General features: G+C 36.0%; 1 protein-coding gene across 1 annotated transcript in view; it reads left to right on the top strand.

The window, feature by feature from the left end:
* Positions 1-14233, top strand: part of CALM2 (calmodulin 2) — a 15406-nt gene extending 1173 nt beyond the window's left edge. The window contains 5 exon segments of the mRNA XM_042781476.1: positions 5471-5521; positions 12385-12528; positions 12613-12719; positions 13124-13259; positions 14205-14233. Of these exon segments, the coding sequence (XP_042637410.1) occupies positions 5471-5521; positions 12385-12528; positions 12613-12719; positions 13124-13259; positions 14205-14233 (467 nt within the window).
* The last annotated feature ends 4787 nt before the right edge of the window (positions 14234-19020 follow it).

Genomic DNA, 19020 nt, shown 5'->3' with positions numbered 1-19020 from the left:
GGCAGGCAGGCACCGCGCGGTCCGGGAGCCGCGCCCCGCGCCTCTTGCGCCCCGAGCCTCTTGCGCCCCAGCTGCTGCGCTGGCACCTGCAGAACTGCGGAGGTTCCCGCGGCTCAGGACGCTGGGAGCCGGTCCACTCTTTGTTGGTGGGGAAGGGTGGCCTCGGCAGTGTCCCATCGCTCTCCAGTGGTGAGAAAGAAGCTCAGTGACTCCTGGTCGTTATACTGCATCTGGACCCAGGGGTACACTTCCACCCAGACTGGTCATTAAAAAGTTTTTTTTTTTTTTTTTATGTTTTTAAATAAAAAAGGTTTGCCATTGAAGGGTATGAGCTCTTATATTTAAAGTGAGGCACGTTCTCGCAGTAAAAGTGTTAGAAAAAGCAATAGGCCCCAGCTAGGATCTGATAGGCATTTCCTGTTCATCTAGCGAAAGCAAGCCCCTGATGACAGTCAGTCTTAACCTGATTTAATAGCTGGAAGGATGCCGTTGTAAAGGGCCGTTGCCCGTATCCTGCTTGAATACTCAGCGTGTACTTAAGATGTTAAAGATCCCTTAAAAATGACCCTAATTTCCGTGTAGAAATTGCTAGGTCATCTTAACATGCAGTTCAGTTCATTTGTAAAGGGTTGTCAAATGCCGTAATGAGAGAAGAGTATGTTGGAGTGGGAAAGAGGGGCCACAGAGAATTTTAAAAAGCATTTTCATGTCACATTAGACGGGAACTCTTGACCTTTCCTGTAAAATAACAGTAATAACAATAATGAGGGTGGTAATTTGCAGTACTTATTTTGTGATTCCTTCTGCCAAGTGGTTATGGTGATGGGTGTGTCCAGGAGGCAAGGTGACAGCTTAAACAGGAGTTGAGAATCCTTGCCAACTGAAACCTCAAGCCTGGGTGGGTGCGGGGAGGAGCTCACCTTGGACAGGACTAGCGTTCATGTATGTTTGATGCGTTTGTTTTCGTTTTGATGTTTCAAATTCTAAATTTGAATATGCTGAGTGAAACTGAATACACATAGGTATGTGATCCATATTCCAGATTGTAGGGTAAAGTTTAAAAACCAAGTTGCACCCCCTCCCCCTCCCCAAATCAGTTCAGATAGAACTTGACTAGATTTTCTTTGCAGTGTTTAGACACTTTCCAGGTGACTTGGCAGTAACAAGCTTTTGGTACTGTTTGCATCGTTGATGCTTTGGGGGTTTTAGGTTACTTTGTTCAATCTTCATTAAATAATAAGTTAACTTGGAAATTGTCCTCAGATGATTCCCTATTAAGATGGTAAGACTACAAGATTTTAAATTAAACAATTTATTTGAAGTGGAATAAGACTGTTCATGTCTCTTAGGTTTACATGTAGTTATTTACTTATTGAAAGAGAATTGCATCATGAGGCTTTGAAGCCAGAGTGATTGGATAAGTAAAAGATGTGGAGCCGTAGAAAATTTTGTCAATTGAGTACAAATAAACAGTCATTTCATTAAGCTGCAAGGAGTCTGTTTCTAGTAAACTCAGAAAATCAAAGAATTCACAGTGGCTGTACTAAAATATAGAAGTTCTGGTTTGAGTTAGAATGATCAAAATAGGCCTTTAATAAAGGTCCTGATTTTTAACAAAGTCATCTTATTCCAGTGGTTTCTTTTTTTACCCAAGATATTAATAGGTAGTAAGTGCTGTTCTGTCAGAACTGATGTATCTTTTACCCTACTAAAATAAATTATATTGCTTATAATATAGGTGCTTTTAACTTCTGAAATTGTAGGAAAAATTTTACATATGAAGCCTTTGTAGTGTCTAAATAGCACTCAGAGGAGGAATTGAACCAGATCTGAATGGATGATGGATAGCAGTTTGTGTTCATTTCAAGATTACAGACTCATACTTTTGTTCAGATAAGAACTTCAAAAATAATAGTCATTGCTTCTCAGTGCTTACAGATCAATCACCTGTGGTGCACCAAAATGAAGATTCTGAGTAGGACCAGAATATCCACTGCCATTGAGTTGATTCTGACTCATAGTGACCCTATAGGACAAAGTAGAACTGCCCCATAGGCTTCTGAAGGCTATAAATATTTATGGAAACAGACTGTCTCATCTTTCTCCAGTGGAGTGGCTGGTGGGTTGGAACCACTGATGGTTCGGTTAGCAGCTGAATGCTTTACCCATGGTGCCACCAGACCTAGCACTAGAATGGAACGTGGAAGTTATCTCTGGAGTGACAAGAGCAAGAGGAAGCAAATTATGTATATCAATAGTTAAAGAAATAAGGTAATAAGAACTAGTCATCTCTCTAGTGAGTAAGTTCTCATTTAACTGAGATAAACACACGTTAATGAGCTTGAGTTTTCCCAAAAGTATAATTCTTCCAGTTCTCGTAAGAAAATGACACTCTCCATAGTCAGAAATAACAACCAAATTTATTTGCCTGTAGTTGGAAAACGGACCCCGGTAGTGCAATATTAAAGTGCTCACCTGCTAACTGAAAGGTTAACTATTTGAACCCAGCAGCTCTTCTGAGAGAGAAAGATGTGGCAGTCATCCAGCGTCCATAAAGATTTATAGTCTAGGAAACCTTATGGGGCACTTCTACTCTGTTGCTATGAGTGGAGTCACTATGAGTGGGAATCGACTTGACAACAATGTGTACTTGGAAAAGGTTTACAAATTAGAGTGCTTAGGGAGTCTTGTATTCTTGCTAATTTTAGTGGTCTTTTAGTCCAAATGATGGTGGTAAAGTTTCTTTTAAAACCTTGCATTCTGGATCAACAGTAAATACACAGAACTTTTCTAATTTTTAAAATTGCTATTATGGCAGTTCTTGATTTGCATCCTGTTTTTAAGCTTTAAAACTTCAGGAGCAAAATTGATGAGCGCTTTTAGGCTGTATGAGTAACTTAGAGTCTCCTGTGTGCTTTAGTCCATCCCTTGAAGCTTATTTGTATTTGTTACGAGAGTGAGTTTGCCTGGAGTTACGGAGATAGGATGAGTTGAAGCTCATGATGATCACGCTTTGACTCTGAGCAAAATCCTATACTTTAAAAGCTTGCCTTTAATAGTTAACAGATAATATAGGTAGCCTAACAAATATTTTTTTTTAGTCTTAAACTGGGTTCACATGCTGTCTCTGTCCTTGGGTTGCACTTGTGGTTTTAGTGTGTGCAAATAAGCTTTCTCAGCTTAAATAAAGTTAACATGGTAGGTTTGCTGTAAAAGTAATCTGGGACTTAATAATGCCATGCATGTCTTGTTTCTGTGGGAAAACTGAGCTAATCAGGTTGATTTTTAACATTCTTTGATTGTTATTTTATATAAAATAATAGCTACCATTGTACTTTTTGGGGTGCCCTTTGCATAGATTCTCAGTCTGCACAGTAACCCTGCAAGGTAGGTCTTTATCCTGTGTTACAGATGAAGTTGACAGAGAGGTTGAGTAACATGTCCAAGGTCACACAGCTACTAAAGTGGCAGAGCTGGGATACAAGCCCAACTATGACTCAAAAGACTTTTTTCTCACACTATGCCCGACTATGACTCAAAAGTGTACTTTTTCCCTGCTTTATGCTATGCTTCTCTTCACTCAGAAATGATGAAACAACTGCACAATAGAAGCACTGTAGAAGTAAATCCTTTATCCAGTAAAAACTGGTTGCTTGTGAGTTGACTTCAACTCATAGTGAGCCTCATGTGTCATAGAACTGTGCTCCTTAGGATTTTCAGTGGCTGGTTTTTTGAAAGTAGATTGCCAGGCCTTTTCCCCCATGGTGCCTCTGGGTGGACTTGAACCTCTAACTTTTCTTTCAGCAGCCTAGCTTGCACATCCAAGAACTCGAAGTCCTTTATTTCCCCCTGTAACAAAGTAAACAACTCAGTGGATTTATTGGGTTTAACATTCTTTTCCCCATAGGAAAAACTATCTCTGGACACCTTTCTACCAAACACTTGGTGGGACATGGGGGTAAAAGTAGATTTTTAAAATTATTACTATTTTATATAGTTCTGCATTTAAACTTAATTATTGGTTCTTTACTTTAAGTTACCAGGCCTTTGTTTTTGTTCTACTAGAAATAAATTGCATTGGGGTCAAGTCACAATTGTGCAGGGAAATATTACCTTCTGTTTTCTGGGTTTCTTCTCAGATTTTCTCACCCCCCCCCCCCCAAGAAAATGTAGTGCTATTACACATTAAGTTGTTACCCTTGGGAGCTCTGGTAGCATAATGCCTAAGGTACTTGACTGCTAACCAGAAGGATGGCAGTTTAAACCCACCAGCCACTCCTCGGAAGGAAGATGGGGCAATCTACTTCCATAGTGATACTGCCTTGGAAACCCAAGGAGGGGTCGCTATGAGTCGGGTCCAACTTGACAGCACATAACAACAACAACTTCACAGAAGTGTGTTTATTTGAAAGGAATAAAAGTAGGCAGTATTTTTCTTTTGCCTACAAATAATTAATCATAGTACACTTGACTCCATGTGGATAAGAGATTTTTCGATAGGAAGCTATTTCTTGGCAGCCGCCTCCCCCATGGTAACCACATAAGCAGTTGCTTCAAGGGTGGTGTGCATGCATACCAATAAGGAGTGAAATGTCCAGAGGTGAAGGCCACAAGAAGGACAAAGACTTGATGTTTTGCAAACATCTTCATTTATTGTGGTGATCTGAATTTAAAGTTTATAGGGCATTGGGGATGTCTGACATCTCAGTACTTAATCCTAGCTTTACTGGTTACTAACTTTGTATCTCCTTCCACTACTGAAATTTAACCTGAGCCTCTCTTTCCCCATCTGTAAAGTTGGGGATGATAATGCCATTATAGGGTTATTGTGAAGATTGAATAAGAACAACACATATGGTTGGCTTTAGCAAATACCTACAAATACGTTTTTAAGAGAACTAAGTAGCTCTTCTCCATGTACTACAAGCATCACAAACCTTAGGCTTATTCTGGGTTTTCAAAAATTAAGAGGAAAATGGAAAATGGATGACTGGATTGAACAGCTTAGATTTTAGCTAAAGTCAAAAAGATGTGTTTAACCATTTATGTGATTTTTGTCACCTTTAATTTTGGTTCAGTTGAAATTACTGCAAATAATGGCTTACATCTGCCATGGGGGGAGTGATCTTAAATATCTTTACTTGAAGAAGGAACCAGTGTTACTATTGGATTATTTCCTTGCCTTAAATCAGAAGACTAATAACTCCAGTTACACTTTTTAGTATGCCAAATTTGCTTATTATCAATTGTTTATAAAACATAAGGGTTCTGAAGTATTTGCATATCTCAAACTTCAAGTCATGACTGTTCAGCTTTGAAGATAAAATAGGTGTATGCATATTTTGCCCAACCATGTTTGTTGTTATTAAGAATTTTTAAACTAAATGAAGCGTACGATACACAGTGACTCTTGAAAGGTTATAAAAATTTTTTCTGCAACTGCTAATCTACATACTCCTTCACTTACTTACCTCTTTGATCTCTTTGTAGGCTGACCAACTGACTGAAGAGCAGATTGCAGGTGGGTGAAATACTTTGCTCTAGGCTATACCATTGGATTTTATTCTAAATGAAGTAGCCAGCCTCAAAATAACATACTTGTATGAAATGATTAACTTTGATCTATTTATAGATGATAACAAAATGTGCGTAATCTAGTGATTGAACCTGGTTTGGCAAGTGAAAAGGTAAACTTGACTCTGCAAGATGTGTGTGGTAACTGTAATTAAAGATGGATGTTTTAGGCTTTGTAGATACACTTTAGAACCTAGTGGTGGTGGCCTTTGTTTTCTTTTTAAGCCTCTCTTACTATAAAATATGGATTCTGGGTAAGTTAGCACTGCAACTCTCAATCAGTCTCAAGAAAAGAGAGCCAAGGAATAACTAAGGTAACTTGAAATGTAGAATGAGAAAGTGAGTATTGACATTGAATTTACCAGTTTAAATTAACTAATATTTTAGCCTTAGAATTATCTGTCTTGTCAATCAGAAAATAACCATTTCTCTATTGAAAGCTTAGATTTAAAAGTTAATATACTATTTTGCAGAATGCAAATTTGAATTTGTCTTTTTCAAAAAGCAGTATCAGCTATTGAAATGAAGCATCTTAATTTTGTCTCCTTTGGTTTGCTATGGATATTGTGAAATAGCTAAAACCTGATGTCATGCTATCCTTATACTATTACCAGTAAATAGTAATTTTTATTTTATTCTAATAGTTTCAAGTGACTGATTTACATCAAAATGTCATTTTTTTTTTTCTTTAATTGTGGTGTTCAAAACTTTTTGAACTCTTTTTCTTTGTTTTCATTAGAGAGTTTTATTAGCACAAGCGTCAAAAATTGCCACAGTTCTTCTGGCAGGCCAAGGAGGAGTTTTGTTAAGTGCTGAAAAGCACTCAAGCATTTTTTTTAATGTTGGAGAAAACTGAGAAGACCAGTTGGAACACAGAATATGTATAGCCTATTTAAAGCAAACCACCTCCCCTCACCATCACTCCCACCCCCAAAAAATAAATACAAGGTTTGGAAGAGCCAGAAATCACTGGTGTCCTCGGATATTGAAGATAAATAATATTTGATAAGACTTTATAAAGTACAAAGCTCTTGGTATTAAGGGCTTTAATTAAGCAGTTTTCATTTTCACATCTGATGGTGTGAAATTGACTTAAACCTGAGATTTGCTTTTTAGAGTTGGTAAATTACACATCATAAGGTATGTTGAAGCTATCAAGCAGAGCATTGTGAAGTGACTTCTTGTTTATATGCTGTTCAATCAGTGAAATGTAAAATTTTCTGAAATCGTTTTTTATGTAATATCTTTCCCCTGAGGAACTGATTCAGTCTGTCTTAGTATTTCTAGTCTTAAAGTCTGACCTTGTATACTATACCTGCCTTCCATTCTCAATTTATTTCTTGATATTCCCAGTCAGGCAGTTGTCTTTACTATGCATAGCATATTCGTTTTAGGGTAGAAAATGTATTTTTCAAGGCGCCCATCACAAAGTTAATACTCATAGTTATCACCCCCTAAACACTCGATAGCACATAACAACAACAACAAACACATACAACTCTTTGAAAATAATTTGTTAAATATAAGGATTAATCTTCAAAGACTGATGACATTTTTATGAGGAATACTTAATTCATGGGAATATTACAAGATAAATTTCATCTTTTCATTGACTTTCATCATAAAGTTAAGTTTCCTATGAGAAAAAAGTTTCCTGTGGGAGAAAAATCTGTTCCAAGATCTCTCCCTATCTTGCCTTTTCCTAGACTTAGGGGATTCTTGAAAGCTGCTCTTATAGACCCCAGGTGTTCATGAAGCTTTAGACATAAATTGTGGGGATGGGGGGAGGAGCCAAAGTTTCTTTGCTACTAAAATATAATCCCTGTGAGATCAGAGACTTCTTTTGTTCCTTCCTATATCCCTGGTACCTCTACATAGTAAGCACTGAATAAATATTTTTTGAATGAATACATTTCATTTTCAAAGAGATACGTGATATAAAAATGTTCTGGAACCCTTCCTCTCCTAAAAATCCATCTATCTACCTTCTCAAATCCCTTCCTTACTGATTTGGTATATTACAGTGTCTAACTTTGAGGTGAAGGCAATTTTTTTCCTTCAGTTAGCCTGGTTAATTGTCATTGCTGGTGATCAGTACCATTTTGGAATCTAAAACTTTTTGGCCAGATAGTAAAGCAATTTGTAAATACACTGCAATGTTGATATTCTAAGGCACTTTTAAAAGTTTTTCTCTTAATATGATACTACAGATTTGTTTAAAAATTCTACAAACAGCAAATGACTTAGTCTAGGGAGAAAGCATGCTTGTGAAGTTACTGTTATCTCTAATGTGGTGTTTATACTACCTGTTTTTAAAGAACACTGAACAGTATGACATCACTAACAAATTAATTTTATTGGATCTTGTAATGATGTCATTAGCTAACGTTTTTGACATTTGGAGGCCTGATAGGAAAAGTGTACAAGAACTTCTCTTTTCTTTTTAGAAATCTGTGCCTAAACTTTTGTTAAATTTTCAAGACCCATAATAGGGATGAAACTTGTTTGGTGAAAAATACTAGCCTTACTTAGTTTATAGCAGGAATTAACGTAGTGCCAACAAAGGTCTGATATGTGACAATTTAGGACTTAATTTTAGAATTTTCTAAATAAATAGAAGTTCATAAAACAGGTATTTGATTTTGGTACTGGGATCTAATAACAAATAAATCTTGGGTAATAGTATGATTTTTATGGAAGTTTTAGGCACAGCTAGAATGGATCTTAGGAGTTCTCTTATTCCTATCATTTATTTTCCTGTTATGTTCAGTGCTTGTTCTCTTTATTGTGGCCTTTGGCTTTGATTCTTGAGTTCATATTTCAAATTGTTCCTGGAATTACTCTGTTTAGAATTACATGCTTCTATATAGCTCTGGTGGCATAGTGCCTAAGGCATTTGACGGCTAACCAGAAGGCTGGCGGTTCAAACCCACCAGCCACTCCTCAGAAAGAAGGTTGGGCAAGCTACTTCTGTAGTGATACTGCCTCAGAAATCCAAGGAGGAGGAGTTATTATGAGTCAGATACGACTCAATGGCAGTGAGTTTGGTTTTTTGTGTTTTTTTTAAAGTATACCAAAATGATTCTGAAGTACAGGTAGAGTGTAAAGGCAGGTGAATTTAAATTGTACTTTTGGGTTTATTCTTACATTCCAAAGGGAGGGAACAGGTATTTTTGGCTCTTTAGTATAAAAATACAAAATTTGGAATGAACCTTGACATTTAAAATAAATATTTTATTTTGTTCTTTTCTTGCACCCATAAATAGTGATAGCATAAGTATAGTTTGTCTTTTGCTTTTCACTTACTCCATTAAACATTTTAAGGGTTGTAATATTTTAAAACTTTTTGAAATTTAGAACACACATAGAACTTTTGTGTCTTCCTGAATTTGGCTTTAAATTAAATCATATAATAGCAACCAGTTAAACATTAGGAATCTTTGCAAATAATGATGGTGTTAGGTGTCTTGTGGCTAAATTCTATAGCACGAATGTAATGTGAGCAAATACACTATAAATACTTTGTTGCCTTGTAGTCTAAATTATTAGGTGATAGATGGTGTGTGTTCAAACACTAATTGTTTATATATTTCTAGAAAATAGTTATATATCCTGTTTAAAAAAAAAAAACAAATAATCCTGAGCACTTGGAAATATCTTCATCAAATTCTGTTTTTCGTAGGTGACAACTTCTGCCATATTTTTGCATTAGTTTGATCTAAGTTAGAAATTATATACTATTTTCATAATATCAATTATTAGTTTGGTACTAAGCTTCTGTTTGATGAACAAGTGAGTTCCTATGGAACCAAGTAGTTTTTAAATGGAACAAAATGTTACTTACTGTTGACTACAGTATACTACAACTAGTCAACAATACCTGGTCTGAAGCTAAGCAATTAAGAGATTTGAAGCAGATTACCAAAAAGGACACAGGTGTGGGTAATTTCAAAGTGAGAACCCAGTTAGGAAATTATTGTAAAAAATAATCCAGCCAAGAAATATTCAGGCCTTGAACCAAAATAATGGTTGTAGAGATAGGGGGCAAAAATCAGGTAGTATTTTAAATGGTAGAATTCATTAGGACATGATGATAGGTTGTTTAGGAGGGAATAGTTAGGGTGGCTCTTTGGCTTTTGCTTGGTTCCATAGGGTTTGTTGCTGAAGAATATAGAAATTCATTTTCAGATAATCTTGCTTGGGGTCAGCCAGGGGGAGATAATCCTGTAGGCAATCAGAAATAAAGGTAGTATGTTAACAAGAGCGATGAATAGATTAAAGATATGAAATCTTCATTGTAAATAGGCATAGATGAAATGGCCAAGTAGAGAAGAGGGTAAGAAATTTGGCTATATCTGCATGTAAGATACAGGAGTAAGAGCCTTTCATGATATAAAGTAGGAGAAAAACCAAAGTACTACCAAGAGAAGTTTTTGAGAGTTGTTCAGTGCAGTTTTGGAAGCTATAAGAAAATGAGTTCATCTTTTTCCTAACAGTTACTGAGTACTTGTTTGTTAGATATAGCTCTAAGTGCTTTACACATACTAAATTTTTTTTGTGTGATTTGGATGAAATTTTACAGCTCAAATTCATCTTCAGTGCAGCAGTTCACATACAACTTTGTGTCATGACATTGACTGCCATCTACCACAGTGTAACACCTCTCTTCCTGCTTCCTCTCTATAGCTACCTCTTCCCTTTGTCCTTTGCTCCTATGTACTCCTGCCCCCACCCCAGCTGTCTCTTTGTGCATACACTGCCCTTCTATTCTCCCATGATTGATCCCTCCAAGGAGTATTATCTATTTATGTTCAGCTCATATGCCTGTCTTTTGTTTGGCTGGTAGCTACAGGAGTGAGTTCTTTAATTAAATTCTTAAGCTTGGGAAGTATAGGTACTATTTTCTCCATTTAACAAATGAAGAAGCTAGAACTTTTTAACTCAGGTAGTCAAGTTCCAAAGTTTGCACTTTTTAATTTTTAGGCCATAAAACCTATATACTGAAAGTATATTGAAACATACTTGATAGATTGAGCAACTGTAGATGATCATTGGTGAACTTAGCATTTTCAGCTGCTTATGGGTTTGATCTGGAATTACAGTAGGTTGATAGAAAAGGGGAGAAATACAGTGGTGCTTTTTGAAGTTTTGGAGGGATACGGCACAACCACTTAAAATATGACTAGGATTTGAATTTAGTTTTCGCCTAAGAGACATAAAATAATATTTACATTATTATTTTGTGTATTACAGTACAAAGAAAAGATTATAGATGGAAGGTATATATGAATTGAGACAGGGAATAAATAGCCTTGGACTATAAGAGAAGGTATGCCATTTCTTAAACATGTCTCAGGTATACACATTCAATTGTACAGGTATGTTTTGTTTTGCTTTTTAAAAAACCCACTGCTAGTGAGTTGATTACATCTACCCTATAGGACAAGGTAGAACTGACCCATAGGGTTTCCAAGGCTGTACATCTTTATGGAAGCATACTGCCTTATCTTTTCCCACGGAGTGGCTGGTGGGTTGGAACCACTAACATTTTGGTTAGCACTTGCATCCCTTAAACGTTGTACCATCAGAGCTCCATAGATATGTTAGAGAAGCTTAATGGCCTTGTGAACTTTGGAACTGTGCTTTTGTGTTTGTTTGCTGATAGGATCTGGAAGGTACTAATTTTGTTACTGACTCCTCGTTGTTGTTGTTGTTGTTGTGTGCCATGGAGTCAGACCTGACTAATAGCGACCCCTCCTTGGGTTGCCAAGGCAGTGTCACTATGGAAGTAGAAGTGCCTTAAGCGCTATGCTACCAGAGCTCCCGATAATGCATTAGTATGTGCTTAACACTTAGAAATTGAACCTCTGCTTTGGTTTCTCTATCCGTAAAATAAATGGTGAAGCTAGATAGTCTAAACTCCAGAATTCTCACTGTTAATCAGGATGCCTTTTCTGCTGCTGGTTTGTGGTTTTGATTGCATTGTAGCAACGATTCATGTCTTTTATCCATATTAAAACCTAGTGGTGAATCAGAAGCAACATAATTTCACAAGAAGATCTTAAAGCTCTTAAGCAGTAATACATTATTTCACTCTTTTACAGGCATGGAGTTTTATATTCTAAATAAATTTCTAAATTATCTTTTTTCTCAATGATAAAGCACTTAATAAAACATTATTCATGTCTTGATCTAGCCCAGTGTTAACGTTAAAGATTATTTGGTGAGAGTCCCTTCTCCAACCTTCTAAAAAACCGAAAACTAGCATACTGTTCTGTTTAAAGTTTTTTGTTTTGAATTTAGTAAGCAATTGATTTAGAATATAATTTTTAACCTTTGAGGGTAACTTTAAACACAGTTCAAATAATAGTATAGTTAAACTGTACAAGTGTATTTGGTACCAGTACTCTTTCTATTATGAGTTAGAGTGGTAGATTAGGTCTGTAATTTTGAATTATGTTTCACTGAGCAGATTTCATGGAAAATAAGAGAACCCAATCATTTGGGGCTTTAGTTTTATCAATCCAGTATAGTTTCACTTTATATCTGATCTAGATAATGGAGTTGCCTATGAAATTTTAGATGAAAACCTCCCTTCTAGATCAGTGTGAGCACAAACTGCCACAATTGGCAAACGATTTATCACAGGTTTTCCAGCCTAATCCTTCAGAAATCAAAATCCTATTTCAGGTGCTATCTCCATATATGTCTTTGCTTTAAGAGTTAATACATTTCACTTAGGAGGTTATTTTTTATTGTTAAACTATAAATTTGGATTGTGGCCTTTCCCCCCCACCCCCCTTCAAACAGAATTCAAAGAAGCTTTTTCACTATTTGACAAGGATGGTGATGGAACTATAACAACAAAGGAATTGGGAACTGTAATGAGGTCTCTTGGGCAGAATCCCACAGAAGCAGAATTACAGGACATGATTAATGAAGTAGATGCTGATGGTAAGTTTTTTTAATCTGAGGGAGGAGGCTGTTGAAGAAGTGGCATTTAAATTCTTCTTTAATGTTTCAACTGAACTATTTCAGGTAATGGCACAATTGACTTCCCAGAGTTTCTGACAATGATGGCAAGAAAAATGAAAGACACAGACAGTGAAGAAGAAATTAGAGAAGCATTCCGTGTGTTTGATAAGGTAGGTATTCAAGGACTGGATTTGTTAAATTTTAATTTAAAGATGAAATAATGTTATCAGGGCCCCCTTATCCTTTGAAGTCTTATTTTTCTGATAACTTAACCATATTTTCCAAAAAAAGCTTTTCAAAAATTCAGTATAAATTTAGATATTCTAATAAGTACTGGTGTTAATCTTGTGGCAAAGCAGGCATCACTTGACTTTAATTAAATATTTAAAGTATATAAACTTCTAGGACATTTTGCATGGCTGTCAGTGACATTTAATTTATATGTCAACTATTTGTAGATTCTGTTTAATTTGTATGTATTCCTAAATTACATTTTCTCCCTAATGTGAAGTCTACTGTTAAACTCTTTCCAATTGTAATTTTATTGAAGCACCTTACTGATCTTTTGTCCTAGGATGGCAATGGCTATATTAGTGCAGCAGAACTTCGTCATGTGATGACAAACCTTGGAGAGAAGTTAACAGATGAAGAGGTTGATGAAATGATCAGGGAAGCAGATATTGATGGTGATGGTCAAGTAAACTATGAAGGTAATTTTTACAGTTACCACTTCATTCTGTGCTGTGATTTTTCAGTTCAGAGATACTTGTGGGTATCTGATGGGTTAAAATTGACTTTCCCTTCCTCAAAATGAAGCTATTAAAACAGTTTCTCATATTTACTAAGCTTTGCTATTCAGGATGTTATCTGCAGACCAGATGACCTCACTGTCATCACCTGAGAACTTTTTGGAACTGTTTCCTGTCAGGTCCTACCCTTACACCTAGAACTTGTATTTTAACAAGATTCTGAGGGGATTCATGTGCACATTAAAGTTTGAGAAGTATAGTACTCTAAATTATGCAAAAACAAATTTGTTAGTTTAATATAAAGATTATAAAACAATTAGGAAAACTTCATGCTTATTTAGTATCCCTGAAATAAATTTAAGGTGACTTTCATCTCCCTTTGAATTCTTATTTCCTCTAATTGGCTTTAGTTTGAGACTGTTTATGTATGTTCTAAAAGTATTGTTTGTTGCTGTAAACATAACAGTGGTCAGAGCATGGATATAAGACATTTGGAAATTGAAAGGATTTCAAATGAAACTTTCCCTATTTTTCATGATATAACTACTAATTCAGAAGACAGCCTAAAAGTTTAATGTTTTAAAAATTAAAGCTAATCTGTCAGCACTGAAGTTGCAATATTGACTTACCACCCAGCAGACTTAAAATTCAAGATTAAGAGCCAAAAATCCTTCATTTGTAACACCTTATCTAAAGCATTAATTTAGTTTATGTATTCATAATCATAAATCTAAGATTTATGAAGTTGCATCTTTAGGTATAAAGTAGTAATTCTGAGAGAAGAATAAAAGAGTAATTGTTATTCTGAAGAAACAGAAATGCAGAGCATTCAGCAATTGAGTCAGTGTGGTTGGTTTTATCAGTCTTGTATCACCATTGACTTGACTTTTCATGTTTCTTTTTCAGAGTTTGTACAAATGATGACAGCAAAGTGAAGACATTGTACAGAATGTGTTAAATTTCTTGTACAAAATTGTTTATTTGCCTTTTCTTTGTTTGTAACTTATCTGTAAAAGGTTTCCCCCTTACTGTCAAAAGAATATGCATGTATGGTAATTAGGACTTCATTCCTCCATGTTTTCTTCCCTTATCTTACTGTCATTGTCCTGAAACCTTATTTTAGAAAATTGATCAAGTAACATGTTGCATGTGGCTTACTCTGGATATATCTAAGCCCTTCTGCACATCTAAACTTAGATGGAGTTGGTCAAATGAGGGAACATCTGGGTTATGCCTTTTTTTTTTTTTTAAATAGTTTTCTTTAGGAACTGTCAGCATGTTGTTGTTGAAGTGTGGAGTTGTAACTCTGCGTGGACTATGGACAGTCAACAATATGTACTTAAAGTTGCACTATTGCAAAACGGGTGTATTATCCAGGTACTCGTACACTATTTTTTTGTACTGCTGGTCCTGTACCAGAAACATTTTCTTTTACTGTTACTTGCTTTTTAAACTTTGTTTAGCCACTTAAAGAAAATCTGCTTATGGCACAATTTGCCTCAAATCCATTCCAAGTTGTATATTTGTTTTCCAATAAAAAAATTACAATTTACCCAACTGATGCTCTGAATCTGAGTTATTAATACTGTTGAGGCCTAATAATTTTAAGAATAAAACGTGGAGTTGGTTTCTACTTGGTATAATCGAGTAGATAAGTATTTTTTTGGATTGTGTTTTGTTTTTAAATTAGTATATTTGCTTCACTGTTTGACAGATTAAAAAACCTGTTGTGGATGCTCCCAGCATGGGAACTGGCATTATGTTACTTATTTCGTATTTCTTTTCAGTATGTTTTGTCAGCTTTGGAATCCATTTTTCCGTATTGACTTGAGAAGCACAATAGTTTTTTAAATGTTTGAGTATAGCAGCAATCACCCAAATCTAGTTAGGGGAGGGTTATTATTTCTGTTTTTTAATCTTTCACTCATTTTGCTTTTTAATTCTTCTACCAAAAGACAAAGGAGAATTTTCAGTTGTGCCTGCTTATCTATGAGATAGATAGATATATAGATAGATTTTTTTTTTTTTTTTACAAAATAGATACTTTGGGGTATCTTTGGCAGTGACTAAACTTTTTTTCATTTTACTTGGATGCACAATCATTGCTCTTGGAAGCAGCAGTCAAGAAATCAAATGGCATTGCATTGGACAGTTCTACTGCAAGAGACCTGTTCAGAATGTTAAAAAAGCAAAGAAGTCACTTTAAGGATTAAGGTGCACCTGACCCCAGCCATGGTATTTACAGTTGCCTCATACACGTGTGAAAGCTGGACAGTGAATAAGGAAGACCAAACAAGAATTGATCCATTGGCAATTGATACATTGAATATAGAACATGGACTGCCAGAAGAACAAACAAATCTGTCTTGGAAGAAGTATAACCAGAATGTTCCTTAGAAAGAAGGATGATGAGACTGCTGTCACATACTTTGGACCATGTTATCAGGGTAGACCAGTTCCTGGAATAGGATATCATCATACTAGGTATAGAGAGCAAAAAAAAGAGGAAGACCCTCAATGAGATGGATTGACAGAGTGGTTGCAGCAGTCAGTCAAACACAGTAGCAATTATGAGAATGGCACGGGACCAGGCACCGTTCACGTTGTACATAGTGTCACTATGATTTGGAACCAACTTGACTGCACTAAACAACCCACCCCTGTTTTAGGTTTTGCTTGGCTTCTACCATTGCTTTCTCTATAACTAAAGCTATTCAAAAGGTGGTTATCATGGTTTCTTTTTTGTTTTTTTTAACTACCTTTTAAATACTTAATGATAGATTCTATACCAAAGCAGAGCCAAGATTAAAACATTGGGTGTAATTATTACTTGATTTTTATAGCCATGAGGCTTTTAATTTCCCAGGAGGCTATTCTTTATTTGGCCCATGTTTGACTATTTTAATACGATTCTTCACCAGAAAACAGAAAACTGGATAATTAGTGAAGGACAATAGAGAGAAATATGTTTTAGATAGGGCAAGGAAAATTACAGGCATTGATAAGCCTAAAGAGAGATGTTACAACATATACTAGGCATTGATAATCCTAAGAGAGGTGTTAAATCACGTATAGGCAGAAGATCAATTAAATACGATTTTAGATGTGTACTCTGTTGAAGCCCTTTCATAAGATATGTTAAGAGTTTTGTCAAAGGGAAGGTTCAAAGTGATAATTGGGAGAGGATTTGCATTCCTGGCTGTTGAGGTGTTTCTCGAGGGTGTTAAAGTAAGCATTGGTTTATTGTAGCAGTGTGTGAGTTTAAAAGAGGTCCGTCTTATCCAAGGCTTAATTATAACTGTAAAAGGGTATAATTTACCCTGTCAGGGCTTTTACAAAAATTCAGTGAAATAATGCAGGCAAAACGGCATCGTCTTTGGCATTTGTAGTAAGTTACTGTCACTGTGCTGTTGAACCAGCTGTGACCCTGTAAAATGAGAGGCAGTTAACTCATTTTTTCAGTAGTAAAGTAGGAAATTTATGGAAAACCAAAAGGTATAGATAGCAAGATGGAAGAGTGGCAACATCTTTGGGCAATTTTGTCATGTTGATTGGTGATTTTATATTGTAATAACCAAAAATGTCACCAGTTAGATATTAAAAACAGTATTTTATTAAGGAGAAGTATTGTTTACCCGGGAGCTCTGGTGGCATAGTGCCTAAGGCATTTCACTGCTAACCAGAGGCTGGCAGTTCAAACCCACCAGCCACTCCTTGGAAGGAAGATGGAGCAATCTATATCATAGTGATAATGCCTCGGAAACCCAAGGAAGGGTCACTATGAGTCGGATCCCACTCGGTGGCAGTTTGGCTTTTTTTTTTTTTTTTCCAATTGTTTACCTAAATTCTTTTACAGGTAAGTCCTTGAAATCATTGACCTATGCTGTTGCTATTTTTGAGATACTTAAACTGTTTTTTCATCTAGATGTTCCCTTCTATTTCATACCTTGTATAGGTTTCTGGACTTCTCTGTACCTATCATTCTTTCAGTCTCTAGGGTACCAATCCCTAGTTTGCTGAGCCACTTTTAAAGGCTCAGCAAAATAAGGAAATGAAGTAGAATGATGGACTTAATTAATCTATTATATTTGTGAGGACTCTGATTTTACCTGCCTCCAGCCCTTCAAATTTCAGTTCTTGATTTCAAGCTTTGGTGGTGTAGCACCTAAGGCATTTGCTAACCAGAAGGCTGGTGGTTCAAACCCACCAGTGATGACTTGGAAGGTTGGGCAGTCTACTTCCATAGAGATACCACCTTGGAAATCCAAGGAGGGGTCGTTATGAGTTGGAAATGACTCAAAGGCAGTGAGTTTGGTTTGGTTTATTTTGGATTTCAAACTTGTCCTTTTTTATTTATTTAGGAACATTTTTTTGTAGTTTGAATGAAAATTCCCCACTCAACAATTATGAACATTTTGTTTCATGACATTAGCTACATTCCTTTCAGTGTAACAACATTCTTCCCACTTCATGAGTTTCCTGTTTCCGTTCACCTGTCTTTTCTGCCCCTTCCTGTCTCCTGAATTTTGTTTTTGGGCAAACACTGCCCTACTGGTCTTGTATGGTTGATTGTTATGAGGAATATGTTCCTCATGGGTGTTAATTATTCACTTCATAGGCCTGACTATTTGGTTGAAAGATGATCCTACGGGCCATAGTCTCGTGGATTCCACCAGTCTTAACCAGACTAGTAAGTATGATCTTTTTAAGATATTTGTATTTTCTTCTACATTTTTCTTTTGTTGTGATTCTGATCAGGGTAGTCAGTAGTGGTAGCCAGGTACCATCTACTGTGGTCTCAGGCTAATGTAGACTGTGGTTTTTGTGGCTCATGAATCCTTTGTTTCCTTGAGTCTTTCATTTTCTTCACTTTGTTTCCTCTAGACAGATGAAAACAATAGTTACTTCTCAGCTGCTCAAGCTTTTAAGGCCACTTGCTTTGGGATGTAAAATACTCTATGTACTATGGTATACCAGTTGACTTAGATGTCCCCCAACACTATGACCCTAAGCACTAAAGCCTAGTTACTCAGTCCTTCAAAGTGTTTGGTTATGGCTAAGAAGTTAACATAACTTTGCCTTCTGTATGCTCTGCTATGTTCCTGGATATATTTGTAGCACATACAAATACATATATGGAATATGTGAAATAACCTCTGCCAAACATTATATATGTTTGTGGGTGTATTCCCATATGCCATTCCACACCTGTTGGGCTTACATATCTATGTATGTACTTGTAAATTATTGGTTACTGCAAGATCATGCATGTAATAGTATTTACCATTGTTGCCTTTTACTCTTGCATACCTCCCATTGTCTTCCTTTGCCTTGGTAGTCATCTTGTGTTGGCTTCTCCTTTACTGTGTATTGCCTTTCCCTTCACCTAAGTTAATACATGTCTCCTATTTATTTAGTGATTTTCCTTCCCGTCCCTGGGTAACCATCAAAGAATGTTTCTTTTTGTGCATAAACTTTTTTGACTTTTTGTAATAGTGATCTCATATACTATTTCTCCTTCAGCATACTGTTGTCCAGGTTCATCCATGTTGTGAGATGTTTCATGGATTCGTTGTCATTTATGTAGTTTTCTGTTTCATGTATGTACCATAGTTTGTTTATCCATTTATCTTTTTTTTTAGGATTTGGGTGAAGATTTACAGAGTAAATTCACTTTTCATACAGCAGTTCACATATACTTTGTCTCATGTCATTGACCAAA

This window comes from Orycteropus afer, unplaced genomic scaffold (genome assembly GCF_000298275.1).
Source record: "Orycteropus afer afer isolate SDZICR_OR568_19922 unplaced genomic scaffold, OryAfe1.0 scaffold00124, whole genome shotgun sequence".
Taxonomy (NCBI): domain Eukaryota; kingdom Metazoa; phylum Chordata; class Mammalia; order Tubulidentata; family Orycteropodidae; genus Orycteropus; species Orycteropus afer.
The sequence above is the reverse complement of the archived record's forward strand: the minus strand, read 5'-3'. Positions and strand labels throughout refer to the sequence as shown.